The sequence below is a fragment of the Hippocampus guttulatus genome, chromosome 5, assembly GCF_054856545.1.
Source record: "Hippocampus guttulatus isolate MCC_2025c chromosome 5, RoL_Hgut_1.0, whole genome shotgun sequence".
Lineage (NCBI taxonomy): Eukaryota > Metazoa > Chordata > Actinopteri > Syngnathiformes > Syngnathidae > Hippocampus > Hippocampus guttulatus.
The window spans coordinates 21,106,425-21,118,644 of NC_141265.1; the positions used below are offsets into that span (position 1 = coordinate 21,106,425).

Consider the following 12,220-nt stretch of genomic DNA (forward strand, 5'->3'; position numbering starts at 1 on the left):
GTGGCCTGTCGCACAGCTTTTATTTTGACGGACACTCTCCAGCATTTGTAAACTCAGAAGTGGAATTCATTGTGGAAAAACAAATAGAAATACCATAATTAAGCTTTTAAAACAAACACACACACACACACAAATTACAGCCAAGTTTTCATTGAGACCACACAACCATTATACTAATGATTTCCCTGAAAGGCACCTATTTTGACATCAAGATACGTATAACAGGAGTGTGCCTGACTTGTGCAGATACATTCGCTTGTCACTTTTTTAAGTACACCCGCATAATGCAATGAGATCCAATGTGAGAGGTCACAAATAAAATGCTAATTTGAAAGGTATTAATTGACAGGATTTTTTTTTTGTAGACATCATAGCAGTAAGACAATTTTGACTTTTCACACACACTTCTCGATCATAATGTTGTTTTTGTGCTCAGGCCAAAGGTCTTCTTAATATAAAAGTATTGCTTGGGTGCCATCTTGTGGCACCAAAGAACTACGTTGACTTGAGGAGAGGAGCTTCATCGAGACAGGCAATTGCACTCTCACCTATAAAGGTAGTACTTTGTTAGCCTGTTAGTGGGTATCAATTACTCGTGGAACACTGTTTCTGTACGACTACTATTGGAAGTCATTAAATGGCGGAGGTGTACCTAATGTTGTGGCCCAACAGTGTGGAAACAGTGTTGTTGTTTCCTGCTACTGCTGTTGTCTTTGTTTTCAAGTTTATGTCGTTATTGTAATGGAGAACTGGAGGTGGGAATCATTATCCTGGACTCCATGCTCCTGATGAGAGGCACTGCAATAAACACACAATATCCATGCAAAAAGGGAAGCAGAGTTGCAGGATTAGCACAGATTCGTGTTAGCTTCTGATAAACGGCACATACTCGGTCGGATGCTCGGCAAAGTTGTCAATGATTCAGGAAATCATGTGGGGAATTTGTGTAAGGGACAATTTTAATTTGGTATCTTGCCGATGAAGTGATGATTCTACGAGGGAAAATACAAGCAAAAAGTTTACTGTGTTTAGATTCTGGATGGTTTGAGACTGCTTTGCATATGGTTGTCATGGTAACGGAAGCTTGCATTGGCCCGCTTGGCTAATTTTTACCACATTGGCTAATGGTGCTTCGCGCGTGCGGATTGTTCGATGCATGGCAGCAATCACTTTTCGACGCAAAAGTACATTGGCAGTGAGTCTCAGCTTAACAGCACAAACACAACAGGCTACTTCAAATGCATGTAGCTCGCCTGGCTGGCTAAGTTCGCTCGCACCTCAGATTGTATCGAGGCCTGACGATGCTAGCATGATGTCCGCATTATGAGATACGAACGCAAGGTCTCAGTGCATCGCAGTCCTACCCGTGTAGTATACGTTGGCGTCCCATCCCTCCTTGCGCCACGCAGAGTTCCTGGTTTCATCTCGAGACTGAAGGCTTTCATATGCTGCGACATGAACACAAAACAAAAATTTAAAAAAAAGCGCCGTCTCGAGTCCGGAAATAACCCTGCTAACTGTCGTTGACTTGACAAGTTGGCCAGCCAGGGGCACTGTGCTCAGCACCCCACCGTGACCCTAGCTACTGCATGTGTCCAACTTTGAATGAGAATTTATGCTTCAAAATGTGCCAGCCCCAAACCAGAAGAAATATTTGACAAAACCAGACAACAAAGATCGAACTAAACAGCTTTACTCATCATCAACCATATACCATTTATCCTGCTCGTTTAAAAACAGCAATCTCCGGTCGAAACAACAACTGTTCCTTCCCCGTGAGTCGTCCTCAGAGGGGCGAGTGGTCTTCCTTTAGTGTAGTTGTCCGCTCACCCCATAAGTGATGGACGACGTACAAGTCGCCGACCTGCGAGAAGAAACCACCCACGGCCTCGTTGTTCTCCTGCCGGTATTTGATGGCCCTCGCCCTGGTCACGACACAGATGAAGGCCAAACGGTGGTCATGGAGCAGGAGGTTTGTGTTGTGCTCACGTCAGGCAAGAATGAGGAGGGGTTGAGGGGGCGGGCGCTTACCAATGGTTGCCCCACTCGATCATGGTCCCTGGCTTGAAGCAGAAACAAATACTTAAAAAAAAACGAGATGTCAAATTGGACCTGTAAGAAGTGGCAACTTAAGCTTTAAGACTTTCTTTAAAGCCACCGCAATCAAATTTCAAGACCTCCCATTCCCAAAATGGGACCACTCGGAGTGAAAGTCATTTTTACAATGATGACACATTTTTTTCCCACCGCGACGAGATTGTGAGTCCAACAGAAGAAGTGAAGCTACCTTGAGGGAGTAGCTCCTCATTTCATAGATGTTGGGTCCTGGTCGAGGAAGGGGTTCATTCCAAAAACTGAATTCTAACAGCAGCTGATTCCTCCTGGCATGCAGCATTTTTGCTCTCTCTCTGCGGGATTCCAAATATTCCTGCCGACAAACAAGCGGGTGTGTTGTCATGGCAACAGCCAACACGCCACAGTTATCACCGATTGTAATCATTTTTTTTAAGCCCTGCCGTGGTGTTACCTTGTTGACTTTGAGCTTGTTGAGGCATTCCGTCAAGGCAGGGTAGCCCCCCCTGTAACGCCACAGGTGCACTGCAGAGAAGCCAAGAGACGATATTAACCAGCGCTGCAACACACACTCGCTTACCAAGATAAAACATGATCCTACGGAGAAAATGATTTCCAAATATATTGATGGCGTTTGGTCCCAGTGGCCCTTGTACGTCCCATCCTGCGGACTTATCTTAAGCCAACAGTCTTGAACTTGGGTCTTAAACTGGACAGTCATTTGAAATAGAACCGGCAAATTGGTGCCGCTGTTGAACCGGACATTCTTAGAGGTACCGAGAACGACGCGGAGGATCAAGGAGGAATCGGGGGGGGGGGGGGGGGGGGGGGGCGAGCCTTTATCGTTGCTGCCCCCCGCCCCTCTTTGGAATGACCTCCCGCTGAACGTTCGGCAAGCCTCCTCGCTGCCCATCTTTAAAACCGACTTAAAACTCATTTTTATCCTCTGGCTTTTGACTCAGCATGAGACTTGATTTTTAGTTTGACTGTTTTTGTGCTTTCTACTGTCTTTGTTATTCATTTACTGTTTGTTGTTGTTATAAATTATTTTTGCTGCAGGTACAGCACTTTGTATACGGCTGTGTTTCCCCCCCCCCCCCCCCCCCCCATAAGTGCTCCATAAATACAGTTGAGAATATCAAATAAAATGCCGGAGGGGCTTATCTGGGGCTCCACAGATGAGTGATGCAATAAATATGATGAGTTGACTAAACAGTGTACAAGGCGGAAAGGAGTCCGCATGCATTAATCCTCGGGGCTGATCAGTTCGTCTTACTCAAATGTAGCGAAGCGAACCATTTTCGCTCGTTAGGGTCGAAAAAGAAAACATCCAGACTTTCAATCTTGAGGCAACTTAATACTGCACAAATCAAGGAAGAGGTGGCTTTGTTTACAACATTTCTGAGACGGTTTGATCGTAGATGAATTCTCCAGCTATTTTCACCACAGCATTTTAGAAAGCGTAAGAATAACAGATGACGTGTCAAACTATTCAATTGATCCAATTGGCACGTTGCAAATATTTGCTCGGAAAAAGAGAAAAAAACTTGATTGCACTTCAATCCCAAAGAGACAATAATGAGGTCAAAGGGGAGCTGTTCTGTACCTGCTTGGTCCTGCTCACCATACCAGGTGTTCCAGCTTCCCACCACCTCACACGGATAATTCTCATCGCGATGGAGCCTCTTTTGCACCTCTGCCCTAAAAAAATAAAAATAAAAATCCAAATACCAACTGATACGCCTTCAGACTCAAATGAATCAAACAAACAAGAAAATGTCACGACTCACTCCAAGTTGTTGTAAGCTTCCAGGCACTCCGGTTTCACATTGTGAACTGAAAAGTATCGAAAAATGGTTGCATAAAAAGACTTGTATGCATTTTTTTTCAACACAATTGTCTCATGACTTTCAGACTAAACAATCAACAAAGAAGTAAACATGGCGCATTTAGACGCACCGCAGAACTTTGCCGTGTATGAGAGTCTGCTTGCTGAATGCTAAGAGACAATGCAAAACGGCATAAACAAAACAAGCATCAATCGTGCAACACGTGTAGCCAGAGAATATAACATTACTCACAGGCATATCTTCTTTATCCTCCCAAAAAACAACAACAACAAATATTGCTGCAGATTTGTTGTGACGGTCCGCTTCATATTAGGCACCCAAATCTTATGTGTATATTCTACCGATGTTTTTAATTCACTGCCCCCCTGTGGCCACAGTGCACACACACAAGTAGGAGGCCAATTTAATTCATTCTCGAAATCGTGATGGAAAAACTGTTTTAATTCTTTCCACTGTTTTGAATTATCTTCTTACTGGAATATTTTAAAAGGCACAAACGTGTAAAGTGGCATTTTTCCGATTTAAAAACACGAGTGTTTACGTGATCGTCTGGATGAAAGCTTTCTAGTCCTGTGGCTCCTTGCGAGTGTTCTCATTTTGTATTTGTCAGTTTCACTCTGCGTCCCGTTCGGATTTTTGTTTTTCCACGCTATTCGAGCGGCGGCGTGCCTGAAGCTCTCTGGTGGTGACGGTGCGCCGACCTACATTGGATTTTGTACAGGTTGGTGGTTTCCTTCTTGGAGAGCAGGTTGGAGTGGGCATCTTTCCTGGCGTCCACTTTGTGCACCGACGAGGAGGCAGAACGGAACCAGCGTCCAACGGCGCTCTCGGAAAACTTCCTACGTGCACGAACAACATGGGAGAAAGAAACATCTTGAGTTTTATTGCGCACAGTGCCAGCTATCATCATAAAAAATAATCTAATAAAAAATAAAAACAGCGAGAGGAGTCTTCATTTTCACTCTTTAAAAATAAGTCATCGTTGTTTGAAAACTTGTGGGACTCCCTCGTACGGGTTTAAGGATGACACACGTACTGGGGCTCACATTCGACATTCATCCATGTCGGTAACAACTCAAGTAAATATCATTCCACACACTGACTGACTCACCTGAGCCAACCTTCAAGTTTATAAGATTGTCCCACCTGCCCTTTCATCTGGAATGTTCTGTGAAATGTTGAAAAAATTTCACAGCCACAACACTAACAAAGCCAATGAAGAGGCAACGTTTGTTTCCCTTGGCGTTCAACCATAGTTACAAAGAACGCTGCAAAGCATGCTGGGAAGTGAATAACCTTGACATTATATACTGTCCTGTTAAAATAAGAATAATAATTCAATCTCGTGAATCCCACGTTTGAATCGAGGACTACAATTAGCCACATTTTCCATCGGGTGCGCTGCACGATAACAACCCAAAGCCAAAACAAAAACAAATATGGAGCATAATTGTAAAGTTAAGAGATAAGCGCCAGATGCTTTGGCGTCGCTATACAGGACAAAGTTCGCAAGTCCAGCAAATAATTAAAACGAGTTTGCTCTGCCCACGAAAAACAAATACCAATCAACTCTTTGCACGACATAACATTAGGACGTATCGGACTTGAGAAAAATGACACGTCGTATCTTTTTGGGGTTTTTTTGCATTTTTTTTCTCTAATCAAACGTCACCTGTGAAATTAATTTAAAATGACAAGTTGAGTTTGGAACACGACGAAACGAAGCGGGGAGCTCACCTGACCACGTGACTCCCAGCGAAGTAGCGGCACAACAACAGCCGTCCTCGGGACCGAACCGAGCCGGTCGTCGCCATGATGAGGATGAGGAACCAGTCAACGTTTTTTGGAGGCGTCTCGCAGTCGGACACGGTGTTGGTTAATGTTTAGTTTTGTTGTTATCAGCCGTTCGCCCGGGTGTGGGCGTGGCAGTGGTGGGCGTCTCGTGATGTGGATTGCGCCAGTCGCAATCGATGGTCGGTCGATCAGACGCGACTCATTGATCGCTGCGGTTGATTGTCTCGCCTTTTACTGGCCACGATGATTTGGAGATGAAACACTGGAGTCGCGATTGCTGTGTACACTCTGAGCTTGCACACGTCACCTTTTCATTTTTTGCATCGAATGAGTCTAAGACCAAGGGTGTCAAACACATGGGCCGCGGGCCGAAACTGCCCCGTCACGGAGTCCAATTCAGCCGGACAGGATGATTTTGGCAAAGTGCAAAACTTAAAAGAACACGTTCAACTGCAATTTTCCAAACATGTGTTGTTTCTAATTTTGTCCATTGGAGGTCACACAAGGACGCAAGATTTAGAAATATTTTAAAACAAGGGTATCACAAAACCTCCGTCAGAGGTTTCACTTTGAAAGAGCTTGCTTGGTGGGAGCCTTTTGTTTTGTTCATGCACTGCCGCAACTTGTATTTCAAAGTCGATGTTGGCAAGAAGCAATAAATGAGACCCACAAATTTGACAAAAAGTTGTGACAAAAGAATCCAACCTACCGAAGTCAAACCGCACTTGCTCTGAAGACAGCTGCGAGGGTTCTTTTCCATCTAGACCAACAGAGAAATCTCGTTAAACACATGCCGCTAATTGGTGCGAATGAACAATTCTTTGGACTCTTTCACGCAGTGGATGTTGACACGTTTTGTTGCGGACCAGCGCTCGTGGACAGCTGCGAATGAGAGCGGAAAATGCCTGTCAAGTAAATGTTTGAGATCCACTTTTAGTGAACTTGACACGATTTCTTGTTAGACCGTAACACGGCACAAAAAGTGTTGCATTCCAATATAGTCGCGTTGGGGGAAAAAAACAAAGTGTCTAGTTTACCACTGTAAAGTGGACCCCTTCCCACGTTGCTACACCGTCTTAAATTAAAGTCATGACACGAAGAACTCGATTGAATCTTTTTTTTTTAATTCAAACCATTTTAGTCACTAGTTCAGACTTTAATCATTGCACAGCTCATACAAAACAGCAGTCAAGCACAATAAATACTCTCACATCATTTTCAAGTAAATATAAAAAATAAATAAAAACAAGACCCACGTCGCCCTCTTCAACTCCAAACGGATTCAGCTCATCACAATCCACATTCGATGTACAAAGTGCTCAAAGGAACCGCCTTATTGTTCTATTAAGCATTTAAAAAGCGTATTCCATTTTTCATTCCCGCACATGCAAACTCCCCACCGTAAAATTCAGTTCCCTAACTATTCATCCGGGAGGTAGTGGCAACATTAGGTGCGCACTTCTCAGAAGCTTTAAAGCACGAATGCATTTCAGAGACCGTAAAGAACCGAACCACTTCTGCGGCCAACTTGAGCAATGGATTCACGTCTGAATGTTATTCATCCGGGCTCTGATTTCCTTGACCCTGGGACTCTCTTTTGTGGTAGCCACATCAATGCCGTAGAATGTCGTTTGGATGAACGTGTAGAAATTGAATAAGGCCTCGTCGTAGGAGGCGCAAAACACAAAGTGAACCTTGAACAGCTCGTCAAAGGAACCCACGGCGGTCTGCGCCGCGCAGGGAAGGGCCTTCCGGTCCAGGATGACGTAAAACTTCTGAATTCTGCTCTTCTTTTCGCCAACGCAGAGGAGGAAAGGTTGTGCTGATCCAACACCCTTTAGGAACGCTGTCATGCTTGTGCCGACCTAAGAGGGATGAGGCGGATATTAGGATTTCTCAGATGATTTTTTTTTTCTTGATAGTTCTTTTGTAACAAGAGCAGCGTGGTATGAGTATCGCTAAGTGGTTATAATGAGCGTGGCAAGTTAAGTACTGCAACGTACGAGCTCGACAAAGTGACGTCAAAACCCACAGTCGCAACTTGGCCGGTTAAAATCGCCCTTTTGAATAAGCCCGCTTTGTTCAAAAGTGATCAGTACGCGAACGGCGACTGGGTGTACAGAGTCATTTACGTCGAATCGATTGCCTTTGACGGCTGCCTGACAGCTCTCGCCAGCGTCGCTAGTGCGGCCGTGACTAAATGTTGGCGACAGGCGCCGTACAATACAATGTCGGTGGAGTGAAGTCGGTAAATTAGCCGTCGAATGTTATTTCCGGACGCCGTTGTGTCATTACACTTGGTAGCTAGGAGTATTTTGAAGTTGGCCTTCTTATTGCGTTGACGGCATGGGGCACGGGATGAAGTTTTGTTTGCTGCGGTGTCTGGGTACCCGTCTACGCACTGGTCAACGTCCAATCAAGCTACGGCGGTACTTTGAGAGACCAAAATGTTTTACGTTGGTACTAGGCGCACCAAGCTCAAGGAGCATCGGGGAAAAAAATAAATGGAAAGGTGTACTTGTGTCAATTCTTTGAATGAGATCAAGCAGCTGTTAAGTAGTGAGGAACAAAGCAGCAATGTCAGAGCAGACCTTCATGAACTTAAAAAGATGCTCAGCGGCTTCGGAGGCGCTGATTTTCCCGTGCCTTTTCCCTTTTGCGGTCGGAGGTAAGAGATGAACGAGCAAGAGGATCGCCGCCAAGTCGCTGTCCCATCCTAAGCGGAGTCACACGCATGCCAATAAATCAGCGGGCGCGGCACGAAAGAACGCCGTTTCAAGCGCACATTGGCCAAGACTTACCGGAATCGCTCGATTGTTCCTGAGCAGAGAGAAGCTCATCCGCTTGAGTGACGGGACGGAGGCTTTTGCAGACGGCGATGACCCTCGGCTTGTAGAAAGTCGGCCATTTTGCCACAAACTTGCCAGAGACGTCGTCTCCGAAGAGCGCGCTGAAGTCTTGCTCGATCTAACGCAGAAAAGGCCTGTCAAAAAGAGCTCTGCATTTCTCTCTCCGTTGCCATTTCAAGTTGAGCCCACATCAAGGGTCTTACAAGGCCCGGCGTATCCAGAAATCGCGGGAAGTGATCCAAGACAAGGGACGACTGGCCGAGGTCGCGTAACATCTTCTGCCTGTGCTCCAAGGTGGCCTTCATTTTCTCTCGGACGAGCGACGGCTCCGGCGAGTGCTTCATCGCGAATATCGCCTCCGTGCATTGGTCGCCCGAGAGCTGTCCGCACCTTGCGCCGAGTCGCGGAGTCTTTGGCCCGCCTTCGAAAGCGGGCCTGGCGCTCATCTTGGTTTGCTTTTCCAAAGCGGGCCTGGCGCTCGTCTTGGATTTGCTCGCACTGTTGCGCTGGACCGTTTTCAGCCTGTAGGCCAGGTAACCTTGCCCGCTGCGACAATCGTAGTAATGCTCCTGCCGTCCAAAACAAATGTGTGGCAGCCCCAAAAACAAAAAACCCCCAAAAATAAATTCAATAAATAAATGAAGATGACATCATCAAAGAAGAAAGCACCGGAGGAGCGCTTGGGACTCACAAAACCCGTTGGTGAGGAGTGGTCTTTGAGATTGGGGAAGAGGGTGACAATTCCAAGGGCGTAGGTCATGCGCACGTCAACGGGAGGGACCCTGCTACAACACGGCGCATTCCAGGAAACAGAAAACAGACAATTGACATTCCGTTGACGGATAGGCGAGCACTGAGCGGGACAATCTGGACAAAATCCCGCAAATGACCACTCATCGATGAGCAAATTAATCGATAGTTTGATTTCTGCGGACCTCCATGAAAGCGGACCGACTCGTTTCTTGCGTCATCCAAATCGGACATTTTCTGCTTTTCATTCGCAAATCACGGGCCCGAATTTTTGGCTGACCTTCTGACATGTTATGGATCAAAGCAGCAACTGAATCACACTTGATTTATCTTCTTGCGATTTCTGCTTTGTCACTTTGACGATAGATATGGTCATATTGCACAGTTCAAAATTGACGGGGAGAATCCATCTAATGAAAAAAAAAAAAGTTTGAACTCCTCATCTGGGGTCCCCGATTGGACGCAAAGTGACGCACCCATGAGCGTCCATCATGTCTTCCACCAAGATGTTGACAAGCTTCTTTCTCGTGCGATCCGACAGGCCCTGAGTTTTGTCGTACTCTTTGCAGATATCGTCGCCCCCTGCTTTGTGACAAAGAGCATTGTAAACCACCTGCAACACAAGTCCTGCGTCAGACAGCCTCTTTTGGTTAAAAAAATAAATAAATGATCAATAATACTAATATGGTACAGGGGCAAAACTCACATCTCTTGCACTGCCACTGTCAGGCGGTCCCTCGGCCAGGCTCCTTTTGCGTCTTTTGCCGTCTACAATTAAGGTGGAAGCCGAATTCTCCGTTGGGCTCCTCGATGAAGACGACGCGTCCGGCTTTGTTGGTGTGAATGAGCAGGAGCAGGCCTCGGCTGAGGGGGACGGCGGAAGAAATTCATTGCAGTGACTCAAGGCTCTCCGTGCCGGCGCGACTCTTTCGTCGTGACAATTTCTTACCGGCGTGCCCATTGAACACCTTGAACGACACCGGAGCAAATTTCAGTAGTTTGTCGAAGATATCCGCGTCCACGTCAACGCCCCAGGAATCCTTCAGCTCTACATGGGCTCCGTTGGGCAAATTGAATTTAGCTGAAACTAAAGACAAAAACAAGCTCACGTTCGATGAGGGCAATTTTACGGGGCGGGGCTAAGAATCACGCGGCGCGCGCTCAAGACTGCTGTGAAATTTTGATTTCTCGCATTTCGCAACAAAGACGACTTCCAGCACCACCCCCCCACAACCCCATCAACTTTTTTGCTGATTTACGGGACATGACTGACCTTCTTGAATGAATTTGGAATAATCATAGCAGTCCTCCTGGATTGGGACTTGAACCCATTTCTGGACACCCCCGTGCTCCACTTGGACCAGCATTCCTTTGAAATACAAAGAGCAACATGTTGCTTTTGCTGCAACCGGTGCACGCGTATGATTTTTCAGGTAACCGTGTCCGAAAAATAAATAAATAGATAAATATTGAGTGTCCTCGCGTTTCTAATCCTACCTGCCTCAGTAAAGTTTTGACCACAAATAAAATGTTCTTTGTGTATGTGAGCAGTCACTCCAGTTGTGTCTTTTTCAGAGCACTTGCGGTGTCTGTGGTCACCTTTGCAGTCGGCTTCGTTCACATCGGTGGTGTTGTCGCTGTGTGACTGTGGCGCGAAGACGTTTTCTGGAGGTGGTCCTCCAGCGCGGTCTCCACTTGGAACGAGATGCAGAGGAAGCTGTGAGCACTCTGGTGGTTTCTCTTCATCGTCATCGCTGGTCACAAGGACAGCAGTTGGTGGCAAATTGCTGACATCAGCCTCCTCCTCCTCTTCTTTAACGCGGGGGAGCCGGGAACACTCCATATTGGAACTCTCCCCCTGCGCCTCAGGGGGAAGTACATCCGGGCAAGCAATCGGGAGCTGACCATCTGCAGGATGACAACAAGGCAAATGGTTGAGCAGTTGAGCTCGCATGCAGATGCTGTCAGGCAGGGTACACTGGGAGCTGGGTGCCAGTCAATCGCAGGGCACACAGAGACAAACAATCATTCGCGCTCACGATCGCGCCTCGGGACAATTTTGGAGCGACCAATCAACCGACCATGCATGTCATCGCAAGATCGCAAGTAATTGTTGTCTTATAGTTCGGTTAGAGACATTCGAGTAAGCCTGTTTCGTCATGAATTGAATTCCGTAACGCTTCAGGGCAGAAGGAAGCGAGTCAGCCACAAAGGGAAGACTTGTAAAGATTCATAAGGCTGCTCGTCGTTTTATTTTGAGAATCAGTCAATCAGTCAAGAATCATTCAAATAAAAATTTGGGAAGATGACATCACCAGTCGCTTGCTTTAGTTATTAATTTTGTCAAGTCAGCGGTGGCTGACTTTGATGTGGACGTCTGGCGGCGTCTTATTTTTTTTTAAAACCACCACAGCGTAATGTAGCCACGATAGTCATTGAATATGATTTGGAAATGGAGATTCCTGCGCAACGACGCACGATTCGGATTGTTAGCTCAAGCAAGATGGCGTTGTTGTTTTTGTTTTGTAATTTCCGGTGGTCATTTTGGAATTACGAGGATTGCGCCCGGCAGCGATGATACGCTCAATGATTACGTTTAAGGAGTAAACCTTGGCGGTGTAGCAGCATGTGACTTTTGTAAACAGCTTCCAGTTGTCGTCGTTGTCCTTCGTTCTCTTCTCTCGCTCGACGAAGTTGCTCCTCGTACGACGCGATGGTGCTTTCAAACAGGCCAAAGATTTCGTCGGCGGCCGCAACGAGTCGCTCCCTTACCAATTCCTTCAACATTTTAGATGCTTTTTGTACGTGTCGTCTCCAAGCGACATTGACTACCCGCCTTTCTCTCTTCGGCAGAGGCGATACAATCCGAAATGCGCATGCGTAGTTTGCCCACACCACGCCGCC

At 46.4% G+C, this 12,220-nt stretch overlaps 2 protein-coding genes across 4 annotated transcripts; both read right to left on the minus strand.

Annotated features, from left to right (window-relative positions):
* Positions 1 to 3: 3 nt before the first annotated feature.
* nipsnap1 (nipsnap homolog 1 (C. elegans)) lies at positions 4 to 5,820 on the minus strand. Of its 3 annotated transcripts, XR_015100903.1 has the most exons (11): positions 5,661 to 5,820; positions 4,629 to 4,762; positions 3,864 to 3,909; positions 3,680 to 3,774; positions 2,528 to 2,598; positions 2,288 to 2,428; positions 2,032 to 2,063; positions 1,831 to 1,925; positions 1,365 to 1,448; positions 653 to 798; positions 4 to 548 (listed from the first exon to the last, which is right to left on the minus strand). XR_015100903.1 is itself a non-coding variant. In XM_086111005.1 (10 exons), exons 1-10 carry the CDS (start codon positions 5,735 to 5,737, stop codon positions 734 to 736), a joined length of 840 nt encoding a protein of 279 aa, XP_085967131.1. In that variant the 5' UTR covers positions 5,738 to 5,820; the 3' UTR covers positions 4 to 733. The 3 variants fall into 3 exon arrangements, 1 of the variants encoding a protein (XP_085967131.1); XM_086111005.1 differs by having other exon boundaries at positions 4 to 798; XR_015100904.1 differs by lacking the exon at positions 4 to 548 and having other exon boundaries at positions 733 to 798; positions 2,032 to 2,082.
* A 1,000-nt stretch (positions 5,821 to 6,820) lies between these two features.
* On the minus strand, positions 6,821 to 12,203 carry LOC147205497 (uncharacterized). Its single transcript, XM_086110761.1, has 11 exons — positions 11,926 to 12,203; positions 10,916 to 11,224; positions 10,590 to 10,685; positions 10,266 to 10,403; positions 10,023 to 10,180; positions 9,793 to 9,929; positions 9,258 to 9,351; positions 8,770 to 9,135; positions 8,519 to 8,684; positions 8,309 to 8,433; positions 6,821 to 7,582 (listed from the first exon to the last, which is right to left on the minus strand). Exons 1-11 carry the CDS (start codon positions 12,101 to 12,103, stop codon positions 7,259 to 7,261), a joined length of 2,091 nt encoding a protein of 696 aa, XP_085966887.1. The 5' UTR covers positions 12,104 to 12,203; the 3' UTR covers positions 6,821 to 7,258.
* Between the last annotated feature and the right edge of the window lie 17 nt (positions 12,204 to 12,220).

Bases quoted from the DNA above. Each gene is read 5' to 3' on its own strand.
- nipsnap1 (XM_086111005.1), bottom strand. From the start codon at position 5,737: ATGGCGACGACCGGCTCGGTTCGGTCCCGAGGACGGCTGTTGTTGTGC. The intron at 2,429-2,527 runs GTAACACCACGG...GTTTGTCGGCAG, and splicing joins ACAAGCTCAAAGTCAACAAG to GAATATTTGGAATCCCGCAG. The intron at 799-1,364 runs GTAGGACTGCGA...TGTTTATTGCAG, and splicing joins CGCCAACGTATACTACACGG to TGCCTCTCATCAGGAGCATG.
- LOC147205497 (XM_086110761.1), bottom strand. From the start codon at position 12,103: ATGTTGAAGGAATTGGTAAGGGAGCGACTCGTTGCGGCCGCCGACGAA. The intron at 10,404-10,589 runs GTCAGTCATGTC...TTTTGTCTTTAG, and splicing joins TTCCAAATTCATTCAAGAAG to TTTCAGCTAAATTCAATTTG. The intron at 7,583-8,308 runs GTCTGCTCTGAC...CATCCCTCTTAG, and splicing joins ATCTTTTTAAGTTCATGAAG to GTCGGCACAAGCATGACAGC.